At 48.0% G+C, this 16471-nt stretch overlaps 1 protein-coding gene across 3 annotated transcripts in view; it reads left to right on the forward strand.

The window, feature by feature from the left end:
* Window positions 1-16471, forward strand: part of ckap5 (cytoskeleton associated protein 5) — a 108551-nt gene that overhangs the window by 78023 nt on the left and 14057 nt on the right. For all 3 annotated transcript variants that reach the window (XM_038808290.1, XM_038808289.1, XM_038808291.1), the window contains 4 exons: window positions 1111-1298; window positions 2441-2519; window positions 2630-2818; window positions 9689-9826. In XM_038808290.1, the coding sequence (XP_038664218.1) occupies window positions 1111-1298; window positions 2441-2519; window positions 2630-2818; window positions 9689-9826 (594 nt within the window). The remainder of the gene's footprint in view (window positions 1-1110; window positions 1299-2440; window positions 2520-2629; window positions 2819-9688; window positions 9827-16471) is intronic.

The raw sequence follows: 16471 nt of genomic DNA on the forward strand, positions 1-16471 counted from the left end.
CCTCCCACTGCACAAAGATGTGCAGGTGGGGTGGATTGGCCATGCTAAATTGCCCCTTAGTGTCCCAACAGTTGGGTGGGATACAGGGGATTAGTTAGAGCCTTTCGAAGGGTCGGTGCAGAATCGATGGGCCAAATAGTTTCCTGCATTGTAAGCGTTATACGATTCCATGATTATCAGGATCCCGTCAGCTTTTGATCCTCAAAGAAACAGTGTCTCCATCGAGAGGGTTATTACTGTACTTTGGCCACTATCCCTCCCCATAACTATTTGGACCAAGGCTTCTCAGCCTTGCAACTAATCATGGGACTGCTTTTCATGTATGTGAGAATTTAGACTAATTATCTGTAAATAGACTGTACTAAGAAATCAATTGGACTAAAAGTCAGAGTCCCCTGGACCTAATTGCCTGCATCCTCTGGTTTAAGAGAGAGCTTCAGAGATAATTAATGCACAACATTTTGACCTTTCAGAATTCCCTCTATTCTCGAACAGTCGCCATGGAAGTTTAGAGATGTAATCTTGGTATTCCGGAAAGGAGGAAGAGAGAAAATAGAGCTATAAACCACTTAGTCTGATATCAAAGAATATGCTAAATCCTAGAGACATGCTAATAGGCTATGTTCTGCAAACCAATAATATTATTATGCAGCCTAGATTCATTTGAAGTAAAATTGTTTAGCAGATCTGTTAATTGAAGTTGTAATTCAAAGAGCAAGGGGGAATGAGTGAATGTAGTGTATTTGGGTTTTCAAACTCATCCAATGAGTTTAGTTGATTTCTTGTTGGGAATGGAGTACAATATGTAACAGCTTGGTTAGTTGGTTTGGGCCTGGTCTGAGAAATTACAAGAATCCTTTCTGTATTGTGACCCAGAAGTGTGTCAAGTGTTTTCAGATTTGTCTTCCATTCTTTTTATTGGGTGAGCAAGACAGTTGAGATTTTGAAAACATTTACTACTTAATTACAGACTCCTCTGCATAGAAGGTATTTAAAATAACAAACTGTTCACCTTGCTGACCTCCGGTATATCAAAGGAGCAAATTGCTTTTACGATAATCACTTCCTTTCTCTTGATCTTCTAAGAAATGACTTTTTGTCTTTATTCAGTTATTCCAAGTGGAAACATTGGCTAAGGAGGCTTCTATGGGAGTTTTGAAAGATTTGATGCATGGATTAATATTATTGATGCTGGATTCACGTTTGGATGACTTGGATGAAGGTCCGCAGCTTATACGATCAGTCAATCTACTGATGGTTAAAGTCTTGGAAAAATCAGACCCAACCAACATATTGAGGTAAAAGGGAAAAACGGAGTTGATTATAAAGCTATATTAGATGATGGGCACTTGTCCGTTTCTTGAAGCTTGTCTCTTTTGGACCTTGCTTTAGGAATTATTATTTCAGTGACATGCCATCTCCATTTTAAAAGCATCCCATTATGGTACAAAATATGCTATTTGAACTTCTAAGCACAAAAGCTGGAAATCTGAAATTAAAAACAATGAACAACAGGTCAGGCAGCATCTATGAAGTATTGAAGTTTTAAGTATTTGGATATTAGTGGGGATCTTGGAGAATTTTTATTAATTCATAATAATTCAAGCCACTTCGAATGACCCTGGCCACATCTTGAAGGGAAGATGCTGGATGAATACCAAATGCTTTCTTGTGGAGAGGGCAGAGAAATTAGGTCATTTACAGGTCAACACTATTATGTGATGTTGACTTCAAACATAACTGGATATTCCACAGTCCTCAATGCACTTTCAAATAAAATGTCATCTCTGTTTTAAATCACTCTTATGTGTTTAACCTTAAATGGATGCTCCACTTTTCTATACCTGAACCTGTATTTTAAATTCATGGACTTAACTTTGCATCTGAAGAAATAACGATTTGCCATGGCTGCAAGGTGGTCTCATTTTGGAAATTATATTTCTTTGCAGAGCTCCCTTTCCAACGGTCATCTAGTTCTGGTATATTGTTTGAGGAGCAATGCTTATTAGGCTGTTATTTGTTGGAGTAAGTAATAATTTTCATATGGAAAAACTAGAAGGTCATTACTTGTGCTTGGAGTCACATGTAGGTCAGACGGAGTAAGGACAGCATATTTCCTCCTCCTGAAGTGAACCAAGGTTGGAGAGAAAAGAAGCACTCCACCTATTTTGGAAGCATGGTTGACTCCTATGATAGGGGCAACGAAATAAGCACCTTTAATGATGATTAATGAGATGTTCATTGGAGGCAGAAGAACCTGTTAAAATATGGCGGTGCATTCAGATGCATGTTACTTTATCTAATATCACTTTTGCTTTCTTTATCTCAATTTTTTGCTTTATCTAATAACATCATTTATTTTGCTAGGTGCAATATTGTGTAGATTTATGCATTAACATACATTCTTTATATACATCACCTTTCTTTATCTACATTGCAGTTCCTTGATTGTGCTTCTACAGGATAGTCTTCTGGCTACAACAAATAACACTCCAAAGTTTTCAGAGCTAGTAATGAAGGTAATGTGGCGGGTAACACTTCAAAGATAAATTTGAACTTTCCTTGTTGTTTTGCTTCTAAAATTCTAAACATTCAAAGTGGTTAAGTTCTGTTCATTATATTTTTACAGTGTTTGTGGCGCATGATACGCCTTCTCCCAAGTATTGTGAATATTATCAATGTTGACCGAATTCTTTTGGACATACACAACTTTATGCGGATTTTCCCAAGGGAGAGATTAAAACAAATGAAGTGCGATCTTCCCACGAGGACACAGAAGACACTGCTTCATACGCTTTGCAAGCTATTGGGGCCGAAGGTTTGATGACTCATTCTAATATTTATTATTTAATGAGTAATGGAGTCATTGATCTCTCACTTTAGAGGACACGTTTTCAAGCAGTTTCCTTGCATCCAAGCCAGTCTCTTTAGTTGTGCAACATACCATGAGCAAAAATGGTAAGGAGATCAAGAGGGATTTTCAGTTTTTAGAAATAAAAATCTGTTGTGTGGTTCCATGTAGTTCTCTGATCTTCAGGCTTTTCCCTTCCCTTTATGGCCATCTGGATACTTAAAGACTTAAGTTGTATGAGACACCAGACCTGGTAAAAAGAGTAAATTATAATCGTGCTCTTCAAGTTTGAGAGTCACAAGGTGGACTTTTATTTTGAAAATTTTTATCTCACTTGCCATAGGTGTGCCAGTTTTTCAGTCTAACTCCTTCCCTTGACCACAGAATGTGATGTATCTTTTTTTTTAGAAGAAAGCAAACCTATGTATAAGGAAACCGGTTTCAGCAATCTTGGGCTGGATTATACATTTGGGAAACTAAATTCCTGCCTGAACTGAATCACGTAGAATTCATATTCCTATCGAGTGAGCACCGGCCTCTGCTTAGATCGAGAACCTTAGCTAGTTCCAATACCCTGACCTATCTCTGTGATCCCACCTAACATTTGGACACCAAAGGGCAATTTATCATGGCCAATTCACTTAACCTGCACATCTTTGGATCAAGGGAGGAAACCTGAGCACCCAGAGGAAACCCACGCAGACATGGGGAGAAAGTGCAAACTCCACACAGACTGTCGCCGAAGGTCAGAATTGACCCTGGGTCCCTAGCGCTGTGAGACAGAAGCGCTAACCACTGTGCCACCCCAGGTGCGCCACCATCTAGCACATGTGGTGCACGGCCTCCCTGGTGATCCAGAGTCAGCGGCAGTACATGCGGTCCGGCAGCCTCTCAAAGGCAGGCGCCAACGGAATACATGTACCCTATGGTGTCTGCTTTGCACCTTCTCCGCTGCCTGTTGGACGGCCGGCATTTGAGCCTCCCCGGCCTGCCCCTGCTCTTCTGGGCCACTATGACCTTGTGCAGGGTCCTCCATTGGCTGGCCCTGGTGCTGTAGCCTCTGAGCATCCGCAAGGGCAGCAGCAGCCAGAGGGATAGTGAGCACAGCTGGCTGTACTCTGAAAGCCATGTCTCTGTGCATATGGAGAACACATTCTTCTCTCTCTACCCCCCCCCCCCCCCCCCCCCCCCCCCCCCCAATCCACTGCAGCCCTGCCCCCATCAGCGAGTGACATGTGGCCTGTAATGTAGGGAACCTCTATCCTCACCATCTGTCCTTATCGACAGGGGTACCGGTGGATGCCGCAGCCCTTGTAAGTGATCAGCTCTATGGCTCCCTGTCTTGTTTCCTTCAATGGGGTCTACTGTGGGTCTTTTCACTGGGTGGGCTGTGTTATCCCACAAGCAGGATGGCAGCTGGTTGTGTGGTGGAAAGAGCAATGTGTGCTGCCATTCACCTTCATTATTGGCGTCTTGTGAGGGAAGTGTGCATTTGCTAGGACCTTCGCTGTAGTGTGGTGTAGCACCCGAGTGCTACATGTGGGTTGTGACACAGCTGGTCAGGTTTCCTGGCCGGGGGTGGGGCATGATGAATGGGATCAGTGGTGTGGTGGACATCCAGCTGCTGGAAAGCAAGGCAAGTGAACTGTGGAGATGAATGGTTTTCATGCATGTTATAGGCAGGGACGTATTGGCAAATGAGAAGACAAGTTTCAGGTTTTGAAAGAGAAGTGGTGGTGAAAAATTCCTTTTGAGGTTGAGACTCCCACGTCAGTTCTTAACTTCGAGCTGACTCCAAATTAAAAGACTACGCTGCCATAGCTGACCTATAGTACCAAGCCTAAAGCCCATGAGGCTCTCCGCATTCTGGTGAGGCATCTCGCAGGAGTATCCCGTGCTGAGTAAAGCATGCATTTTGCTGCTATTGCCCTTCACGACCGACCTGTGCAAGGTTAGATTTATCTTTTTCAGACAAATGAGGATGGGCACAAAGGAGCTGGCGGATATCTGCAACTGATGTGCGCATTAACCTCCTCCTTTGAAACTGATTTAAAGTGAGATAGTGAGGACCAAGCAGACTCCACTTTCTCATTAAAGATGAGCAAATGTGAAGTGGGTCGCGAAGGTTGGCTGGATCCTGAGGGGAAAAAAGTTTGCAAAACAGTGGGCTAGCTGATAGTTTCACTGGTCAGACTTCTACTCCTGAACGGGGCAGTGTGCCAGGGTGAGTGCCAACGGCCATGGTGCAATTGTCAATTGTTTGGGGTGAGCTCTGCTATTCCCCTGCTTCTTGTGCTGTGGAGCTGCACTCCTGATGAGTGCACTGAAGAGTGCCAACACCTGGTGTACCATTGAGCAGGCCACGCCCATCCCGTTGGTGATACTGCTGGGGTCTGAGGGTTTCTAGACAAGTGGCCTGGGTGGGTTCTCACAGATGCAGTCAGCAGTGTGAACAACCACGGGCCTGTACGTTGCACCAAAGGGGTGGGTTGAAATAACATACTGTGGCAGACTGAGCCCGGCCACCGGGTCCCAAGGGGGGCACCCTCAGGGCACCAAGTTGTTCCCCGTTACTCCCCGGGGCCCATGCAGCCGTCCCCCAGCAAGCCTGATGGGTTTTGTGAGTTTTCTTACCACGTGCCCAGACCCTGCCTGTAAATACTTGCACCAGTTCACGCCCGTATCTCTCCCACCTGAGCGGCATTGAAGAGCATCCAGAAGGAAGAGAATTTAGGGAGGGAATTCACAAATCTGCACCTTCAGCTGTCTGGGCCCCAGCCACCAACAATGGGGTGATTAAAATTTGTGCTGTGCAAGATGCCTTAATTGGAGGAGTACAAGGGAGGAGCTAGGTGATGAAAATATTACAAAACAAGGATGAAAGCTTGTTCAACCAGCGGGCATTGGGGTGATACGTGAGCATGAATTGGTGCAAGTTGCACCCTTCCACTGTCGCTAAACTATCACACTGTTTGGCATGCTGCACCAGGTGAGCAGAAATTTCCTGCAAATATTTCAACGGCAGAAATTCTGGTCCTTTGGTCCCTGTCACAGGTAGCATCCTTGGTATATGAGGCTGAGCCAAACCTTTTGTAACCTTGATGTCAATTTGCCCCTGAAATCTGCCGCTGACCAAGCATCCTTTTTCCACAATATTGCCTGTCCCTGCTGCTGCCTCCAGTCAGCTGAAGCCCTTGTCCTTGCCTTTATTGCTCCACACTAGATTATTCAAATGCACACCGTGCCATTTTCTGCCATCTGTAAATGTGAGGTCATCCAAAACACTGCCCTAATTCTGATCAAGTCCTGTTTACCCAGTGCTCCTCTGTTCACTGACTTACTTTTGGCTCCAAGTTGAGCAATGCCACAATTTCAGAATTCTCATCCTTGCTTTCAAATCCCTTCACAGCCTTGACCCCTCCCTATGTCCGTAGTCTCCCACACGGCTTTACCTATCTTTGTCCAAATTTAGCCTCTTGAGCACAGGGCTAAATCGGTGGTTTTGAAAGCAGACCAAGGCAGGCCAGCAGCACGGTTCAATTCCCTTACCAGCCTCGCCGTACAGGCGCCGGAATGTGGCGACTAGGGGCTGTTCACAGTAACTTCATTTGAAGCCTACTTGTGACGATAAGCGATTTTCATTTCATTTAATTTCATCCCTGATTTTAATCACTGTAGAGTTGGTAGCAGTGCTCTTTGTTGCCCAAGCCATAAGCTCTGAATTCTCTTCTTGAACCTCACTGATAGTCTTTCTTATTTTAAGGTTTATCTTTCAAACCCAGCTCTTTGTTGCTTTTGATCATCTACCGAAATATCTCCATATGTGATTTGGTGTAAAATATTTTGTTTAATAGCATACCTGTGAATCGTCTCTGTTTTCCTTTGTTTCCGATAACAGTGTTAGTACAGGAAGCAGAGCTTTGGATGAGCTCAAGTTTGAGGGAACATTGGAATAGATGAGTCTAGAGGTCCAAGAGTTGCAGCAGCAGCAGAGCAGAGCAGAGGTGCAAGCAGGTGGTCTTGGTGTTGGTGAACAAATGGTTGCAAGGAATTTTGGTCAGAGATCACACCAAGCTTGTGAACAGTGTAGTTGAGCCTGAGACACTGGCCATGGAGAGGGACTGAAGATGCTGGTCTTCCTACATTAGATTGAAGGAATGTTTTGTTCACTCGACACTGGATGTCAGACAAATATTCAAATCAATGTAGGGGAGGGGTTGATAGGTGCTACTGGTGAAGTAGAGCTGGTATTGTCAGTATACATATTGAGCCTGATGTATTTTCAGAATATAGTGCAACATGGAGATGAGAAACGGGAGGTGATCTAAGGATTAGATCCTTGGGAGACTCCAGAGGTAACGCAGTGGGAAGAGAAGCCATTGGAGGTGATTCTCAGGGTACAACTCACTAGCTAAGGATAAAACCAGAAAGACAGTCCTATCCAGCTGGGCAGTGACAGTGAGACATTGGAGGATGGTGTGGTCAACTGTGTCAAAGGCTGCGCAACTGGTAACAGGATAAACCTGGGCTGTGTACTGTGATCTTAGAAGTTATAAATAATAACTTTGGTTGTGGCTGCAGTGTTTTCCAGTGTAGAAGGAAGCAATTGGACGCGATGTCTACTGTGGCTTGGAGAGAAGGTCAGAGGTTAGGAATTCTGCATTGAACAACTCACTATCTGATTCTCCAAAGCCTGTCCACCATCTACAAGGCACAAATCAAGTGTGTAATCCCCTCCCCTTGCCTGGATGAGTGCAGTGCGAAAACACATCGAGAAGCTTGACACCACCCAGGCCAAAGCAGCCACTTGATTGGCACCCCATTCACCAATATTCACTTCCTTCACCACCCACACACTGGCAGCAGTGTGTGCCATTTACAAAATGCCCTGCAGCACAAGTGGATAGCGCTATGGCTTCTCAGCGCCAGGGTCCCAGGTTCGATTCCCCGCTGGGTCACTGTGCGAAGTCTGCACGTTCTCCCCGTGTCTGCGTGGGTTTCCTCCGGGTGCTCCGGTTTCCTCCCAAAGACGTGCAGGTTAGGTAGATTGGCTTGATAAATTGCCCTTAGTGACCAAAAAGGTTAGGAGGGGTTATTGGGTTATGGGGATAGGGTGGAAGTGAGGGCTTTAGTGAGCCGAATGCCTCCTTCTGCACTATGTTCTATGCAGAAGCTCACTAAGCCTCCTGAGAGAGCACCTTCCAAACCCATGACCATTCTGATCTTGAAGGTCAAGAGAAGCGGGTATTGTGCAGGTAACACAAACCACCTGGAAGTTCCCCTCCAAGATCTTCACCATCCAGACTTGGCAATAATTGCTGTTCCTTTACTGTTGCTGGGTTAAAAATCCTTGAACACCCTCCCTATGTGTATTGGGGGGTGTGGTGTGCCTGTGACACATGATCTGCAGCAGTTCAAAAATGTTAATGTAACTCAGATGCAGTCTTTAGCAGAAGCTTTCCATAATTTGATACTAAATTGACACGCTGTCAGAAAATCAAACCGCTGATTTCCATTCTATATGAAATGACACCAATTTGAGCTACATTTTAGATAGGGTTAATTTAATTGTTTGGATGCTTCATGCAGTATAATTGCTTCAGCGCAGGGTACTGGATTCTGTTTCAATCCAAAGGGCTTTTGGAATTCCTGAGGTACATTTGGCTTGTGTTGCTAAGCAGCTAGCAGTCTGCATTGTGTTGAGGTGGAGGTAGGAATGTGGCTTATAATGCAATTGCAAGCTCTGCTATTCTTGTGACTTTGCCTTTTAAATGCAGTTATCATTCATCGTGCACCCTGATCAGTGCCAAAGATCAGTGAGATTTTCTATGTCATACTTTTGTGCAGTTTCATAGTTGCTATTTGATCTGAGCAGTTAGTGCATTACTAACAGCTGAAAGATCTGTTGAAATGGACAGTTGCTTCCCCAAAGTGCATGTTATTTATCTCCAATATTCAAACAGGACAAGGCTGCCTAAAAGTGAAGAATTCCCTTTCTTATTGTGTAAACGAGTTGACCGCTAGTGCTGTAATAGTTCTGGCATCAAGAGGAGTTTTTGTTCTCTTCTCAATCGCTCCTTTGAAAGAATTATGGTGCTAACAGTCTCTGAACAGTGTTGAGAATCCAGAGTTAGGCAATATTAATGCATTCTCATGATTCAAGGAATGTTAATTATAGTAAACAAGTTGAGGAATAATTTGAACATTTCATTATTACAGATTGAAGTGATTATGCAACATTTGTATCTTTTTTTAAAAAATTGAGTACCCAATTATTTTGTTTTCCAATTAAGGTGCAATTTAGCATGACCAATCCACCTATCCTGCACATCTTTGGCTTGTGGGGGTGAAACCCACGCAGACATGAGGAGAATGTGCAAACTCCACATGGACAGTGACCCAGGGCCGTGATTCGAAACCGGGTCCTCGGCGCCGCAGTCACAGTGCTAACCACTGCACCACATGCTGCCCCTACAACATTTGTATCTTGAGTAGAATTGAAAACTGGCAATTGGATGGTACAGTGGCTAGCACTGCTGCCTCATAGTGCCAGGACCCGGGTTCAATTCCGACCTTGGGTTACTTTGCGGAGTTTGCATGTTCTGAGTCTGTGTGGGTTTCCTCTGGGCGTTCCAGTTTCCTCCCACAGTCCAAAGATGTGCAGGCTCAGTGGATTGACCCTTGTGTCCAAAGGTTAGGCGGATAGGGCGGGGAATGGGACTATATGGGATGCTCTTTAGGAGGGCCAGTGCAGACCTGATGTGTCGAATGGCCACTTTCTGCACTGTAGGGATTCTATGATTCTATGAAGTTAAAATGTTTAACTTGTCTCAACAGATAATGGATCATCTGGTGCTGATTGAGAACAAGAATGAATCGGAACTTGAGGCTTACCTTCGACGTGTCACCAAACACTCGATGGCTTTATCAGGTGGAAAGATTGATTCAGAAACAGAAAAGGGTGTTTCTACAATAGTATGTATCAAACTGGAAATTTGAGCAATTTAAACTTGATCATAAAATTTACAGTTTTGAGCCCAATCCTGCTGCATTTGAATGTTTGGAATAATATGTATTATAGCTGCAATGTAGAATATTTGATTCCTTCCTACTTTAATCAACTGTTGCATGCAAATTGGAGTTGCTCTTGTCTTGTGAATGAGGAAGGGTTGGAAGGAAAGTCATAAACATCTAAAATTAATGTCTTTCCCATTTGGGTCAAATGATACAACCTCATTCCACTACCAAGCTTGTTCTGAAAATTACTATCCCATTATCCTTGCCCAACTGCTGCAATTGTGAAATTTTCAATTAGTCTCACCAAAACAGTTTGACATTAGGTGTGAGTAGAAGTGGGAAAATCCCTAGGTCTGGGTGAGTTATATCCCAGGCTGCTGTGGGAGATGAGGGAGGAAATTACAGGGCTGGGACCCAAATTTTGTATTCCCTTTTTGGCCATAGGGAAGGTGTCAGAGGATTGGAGGACCCCTAATGTGGTTCCACTTTTCAAGAAGGGTGGTTAACCAGGAAATTACAGACCAGTGAGTCTCACATGAAGGGAAACTATTGGAGAATTTTCTGAAGGAGAAAATTAATCTCCGCTTGGAGAGGCAAGGTTTGAAGGGCAGTCAGCATGGCTTTGACAAAGGGAGGTCTTGCCTAACAAATTTCCTATGTTGATGAGGGTAGTGTAGATCAGTGCATCTCAAACTATTTGATGTGGTGTACCGGCAATTTTTTTTTCCAATGTGCCAGGGACCGGTGAGCGACACAAGCCAATCCAGGATTACTGTCTCTTTCTTTTCTGGAAACACTCCCAAGTACCAGCAGACGATGGCTCGCGTACCGGCACCCGTACGCGTACCACACTTTGAGAAGCACTGGTGTAGATGATGTAGTTTATATGGATTTTGGCAAAGCCTTTGACAAGGTCCATACGGGAGACTGATGCAGGTAAAAGCACATGGGATCCAAGGTAACTTGGAAAATTGGATCCAAAACTGGCTTAGTGGTAGAAGGCTGTTTGTGTAGCTGGAGTCCAGTGGTGTACCACAGGGATCAGTGCTCACTTCCTTATTGTTTATGATCTATAAATTGTATAGACAAGAATGTTTCCAGGGGTGGGAAGGGATGGAATAAGTAAGTTTGAAGATGACCGGAAGATTGGCAAGGTGGTTAATAGTGAATAAGGTGGTTTTGGGAAGATGTAGACAAGTTGGTCAGATGGGCAGATTAGTGACAAATGGAAAGTGTGAGGTGATGCACATTGGAAGGAGTTAACAAGACGGGAGTATTCAATGAATGGCAAGATACTAGGAAGCTCAGAGGAAAAGAGGGATCTGTGTTTGTCCACAGATTGGCAGGGCAAGCAAATAGGGTAGCTAAGAAGACATATGGGACACTTGCCTTTATCAGCTGTGGCATGGATTGTAAGAGCAAGGTAATTTTTTTTTTTTTTTTTTAAATAATTTTTATTGAAATTTTTCGATACAAACATTTACCCCTACTACATTTTAAATTATAACACAACAAATCCCCCCTGGAAAATCCTCCCCCCCCCCCCCCCCCGCGCACCCCCCCACCCTCCCCCCCCCCCCCCCCCCCCGCGCTACCAGTCTAGCAACCAAACCGTTTTTCCCTTTCTGCCGATGGCCTCGGGCAGTCATTGCCCGCGACCCCCCGCTGACGTGCTCCCTTCGTTGCTATCCCCCCCCCCCCCCCTCCTTTTCCCCCCCCCCCCTTTCCCCCCCCCCCCCTTTCTCCCCGGGTTGCTGCTGTTTCGGCCTCCAGTTCCTATCTCTGATCCAGAAAGTCAAGGAAGGGCTGCCACCGCCGGAAGAACCCTGTACCGACCCTCTCAGGGCGAATTTAATTCTTTCCAATTGGATGAAGCTTGCCATGTCGTTTAACCAGGTGTTAACACTTGGTGGCCTTGTGTCCCTCCACTGAATCAAGATCCTTCTCCGAGCTACCAAGGACGCAAAGGCCAATATTCCGGCCTCCCCTGCCTCCTGTACTCCTGGCTCCACCCCAACCCCAAAAATCGCTAGCCCCCACCCTGGTTTGACCCTGGTTCCCACCACTCTCGATACCGTCCCCGCCACCCCCTCCCAGAACTCTTCCAGTGCCGGGCACATCCAGAACATATGTACATGGTTCGCAGGGCTTCCCGAACACCTAACACACCTGTCCTCACCCCCGAAGAACCGACTCATCCTAGTCCCCGTCATATGGGCTCTGTGCAGCACCTTAAATTGGATGAGGCCCAACCTTGCGCACGACGACGACGAATTGACCCTCTCTAAGGCATCCGCCCATGTCCCATCTTCTATCTGCTCTCCCAGCTCCGCTTCCCACTTGTCTTTCAGCTCCTCTATCGATACCTCCTCCACCTCCTGCATTATTTTGTAGATGTCCGAGACCTTCCCTTCTCCGACCCAGACCCCTGACAGCACCCTATCACTCACCCCTCTATCGGGAAGCAAGGGAAATCCTTCCACCTGTCGTCTGGCAAATGCCTTCACCTGCAGGTATCTAAACGTGTTCCCCGGGGGGAGCTCAAATTTCTCCTCCAGCTCTCCCAGGCTCGCAAACCTCCCCTCTATGAACATGTCCCTCAGTTGCCTGATGCCCGCCCTGTGCCAGCTCTGGAATCCCCCGCCAGTGTTCCCCGGGACAAATCTATGGTTCTCTCTCAGTGGCGCCGCCATCAAACCCCCCACTTCCCCCCTGTGTCGCCTCCACTGCCCCCAGATTTTCAGGGTGGCCGCCACTACCGGACTCGTGGTATACCTTGTGGGGGGGAGCGGCCATGGTGCCGTTACTAGCGCCCCCAGGCTTGTATTGCCGCAGGACGCCCTCTCCATACGTTTCCAAGCTGCCCCCTCCCCCTCCATCACCCACTTGCGCACCATCGATGCGTTCGCCGCCCAGTAGTATCCGGAAAGATTGGGTAGCGCTAATCCTCCCCTGTCCCTACTCCGTTCCAAGAAAATCCTTCTCACTCTAGGGGTGCCATGTGCCCACACATAGCCCATAATGCTGCTAGTTACCTTCTTGAAGAAGGCCCTGGGGAGAAAGATGGGCAAGCACTGAAACAGAAACAAGAACCTCGGGAGGACCGTCATTTTGACTGACTGCACCCTCCCTGCTAGCGACAGCGGTACCATGTCCCACCTCTTGAACTCCTCCTCCATCTGCTCCACCAGCCTTGAAAAGTTCAGCTTGTGGAGGGTCCCCCAGTTCCTTGCCACCTGCACCCCCAAGTACCTGAAGCTCTTTACTGCTCTCTTAAAGGGGAGCCGCCCAATTCCCTCCCCCTGATCTCCCGGGTGTATCACAAAGACCTCACTTTTACCCACATTTAATTTATATCCCGAAAAGTCCCCAAACTCCGCTAGTATTTCCATTACCTCCGGCATTCCCCCTTCCGGGTCCGCCACATATAACAACAAATCATCCGCATAGAGTGATACCCGATGTTCCTCCCCTCCCCTTGTCAGTCCTCTCCACCCCCCTGAACCCCTCAGTGCCATCGCCAACGGTTCGATCGCTAATGCAAATAGTAAGGGGGATAGGGGGCATCCCTGCCTGGTACCTCGATGGAGCCCAAAATACTCTGACCTCCTCCCGTTTGTAACCACACTCGCCATCGGGGCCGAATACAGCAGCTTCACCCACTTGATAAATCCCTCCCCAAACCCAAACCGTTCCAGCGTCTCCCACAGGTATTCCCACTCCACCCTATCGAATGCCTTCTCCGCATCCAGTGCTACCACTATCTCAGCCTCCCCCTCCACTGCTGGCATCATAATCACATTCAACAGTCTCCGGACATTTGTGTTAAGTTGTCGTCCCTTTACGAACCCCGTCTGGTCCTCATGGATTACCCCTGGCACACAATCCTCTATTCTGGTTGCCAGGACCTTTGCCAACAGTTTGGCATCTACATTCAAGAGGGAGATAGGCCTGTAGGACCCGCACTGTACAGGGTCTTTGTCCCGCTTCAGGATCAAGGAGATCAGGGCCTGTGACATTGTCGGGGGCAGAACCCCCCCCTCTCGCGCCTCATTGAAGGCTCGCACCAGCACTGGACCCACCAAGTCCACATACTTCTTATAAAATTCCACCGGGAACCCATCCGGCCCCGGCACCTTCCCCGCCTGCATCTGGCCTATCCCTTTAACTAGCTCCTGCAGCTCTATCGGCGCCCCCAGCCCCTCCACCCGTTCCTCCTGGACCTTTGGGAACCTCAATCTATCGAGGAAGTTCTCCATTCCCCCCCCTCCTCCTGGGCGGCTCAGACCGGTACAATTCCCTGTAGAAATCCCTGAAGACCCCGTTCACCTCTTGCCCCTTCTGCACTACGTTCCCTCCCTTCTCTCTCACTCCCCCAATCTCTCTGGCTGCATCTCGCTTGCGCAGCTGGTGTGCTAGCATCCTGCTCGCCTTTTCCCCGTACTCATAGACCGCGCCCTGTGCCCTTCTCCATTGCGTCTCCGCCTTCCTAGTGGTCAGTAGGTCAAACTGGGCCTGTAAACTGCGCCGCTCCCTCAACAGCCCCTCCTCTGGTGTCTCCGCATATCTCCTGTCCACTTCTATAAGTTCCCCCACCAGTCTCTCCCTCTCCTGCCTCTCCTTCCTTTCTCTGTGTGCCCTTATGGAGATCAGCTCTCCTCTGATCACTGCTTTCAGGGCCTCCCAGACTACCCCCACCTTCACCTCGCCCGTGTCGTTCGTGCCCAGATATCTCTCAATGCCCTTCCGGACCCTTCCGCACACCTCATCGTCCGCCAGCAGCCCCACATCCAGGCGCCACAACGGGCGCTGGTCCCGTGCTTCCCCCAGTTCTACCTCTACCCAGTGTGGTGCATGGTCCGAAATCGCAATGGCCGAGTACTCCGTGTCCTGCACTCTCGAAATCAGCCCCCTGCTCAGTACAAAAAAGTCTATTCTGGAGTACACCCTGTGGACGTGGGAGAAAAAAGAATACTCCCTCGCCCTTGGCCTGCCAAATCTCCAAGGGTCTACCCCCCCCCATCTGCTCCATGAACCCCCTTAGCACCTCTGCCGCTGCCGGCCTCCTATTCGTCCTGGAACTCGATCTGTCCAGCCCAGGGTCGAGCACTGTATTGAAGTCCCCCCCCATGATCAGGCCCCCTGCCTCCAGACCCGGAATGAGGCCCAACAGGCGCCTCATAAAGCCCGCGTCATCCCAATTCGGGGCATACACATTCACCAGCACCACATTCTCTCCCTGCAGCCTACCCTTCACCATCACGTACCTACCCTCCTTATCTGCTACCACCTGCGCCGCCACGAACGACACCCTCTTTCCCACCAAAATCGCCACCCCCCGGTTCTTTGCGTCCAAGCCTGAGTGGAACACCTGTCCCACCCACCCCCTTCTCAGGCGTACCTGGTCTACTACTCTCAAGTGAGTCTCCTGCAACATTGCCACATCCGCCTGCAGTCCCTTTAGGTGTGAAAAAACCCTTGCTCTCTTGACCGGCCCATTCAGCCCCCTCACGTTCCAAGTAACCAACCGGGTCGCAGAGCGACCTGTCCCTTTCCCCTGTCTATTAGCCATGTCCTGTCCCCTGTTCGCCCCGGGTCGACCCTCCCCTTCTGACCCGTTCCCCATGGCGATGGCCCCCCCCCCTCTCTCCTCCCGTTCTTCCCTTCCCGTCCTCGGCCTTTCCAGCAGCAACCCGGTATCCCCCCCTAACCCCCCTTCCCCCCCCTCCCCCCCTGGCTAGGACCCCTCCTAGCCGCGGTGTATCCACCATCGTACTCCCGAGAGTCAGCTGATTTTCGCTGACCCGGCTGCCCCTGCCACACTCCGACTCCTCCCGATGTGGGGGGGGAGGGGCCTCCCCCCCCCCTTGCCATCCCTCTCTGACCCCGCTTCAGCGCGGGAAAAGCCGCCATTGCTGGCCACACCCCACTCTTCTCTCCTCCCCCTTCCTCCGTCCCGCGCGCGGGAAACAGGGGAAAGCCCGCGCTTTCGCCCGGCCACACCCTACCCCGCCATCTTCAATTCCACCCCCGTCCCCATCCAAGCCCATAAAAAAGCCCCCTTAAAACGAGAGGAAGAAAAAAGAGAAAAAGAAAACCCGCATAACCAACTTGCACCCCCCCCGTCCCGCCTCCCCAACTTAACAATATAACAATATAAATAACAAATCTCAAATAAATACATAAATACATAACTATGCCTGCATAACTAAATAACTACCCAATAATAACGTATTTAACCATCACCCTCCATCGAACAGAACAGTAACCATAACCCTTAAAGAACAGATCAAAAAAACAGTAAAAAAAGCCCCCCCTACAACAACAATAATTAAGGGAAGTTGGCAACGGGAAGAGACACACAAAAAGGAACAAAGAAACCCCCCATAACACAAGTTTCAAAGAAACCAAACGATCCATCAACTTTAACCAAGTTCCGACCTGGCCTAAGAAAAACATGGGCCACTTGATCAGTCAAGGGTACTCGGGCGGCCTCGACCGCCGGCGTTCCCAAGTTCTAGTTCAGGTCCAGCTTTTCCTCCCGAACAAAAGTCCATGCCTCCTCTGGGGTCTCAAAGTAATGGGGCTGGTCCTTGTAGGTGA

This window comes from Scyliorhinus canicula, chromosome 9 (assembly GCF_902713615.1).
Source record: "Scyliorhinus canicula chromosome 9, sScyCan1.1, whole genome shotgun sequence".
NCBI lineage: Eukaryota > Metazoa > Chordata > Chondrichthyes > Carcharhiniformes > Scyliorhinidae > Scyliorhinus > Scyliorhinus canicula.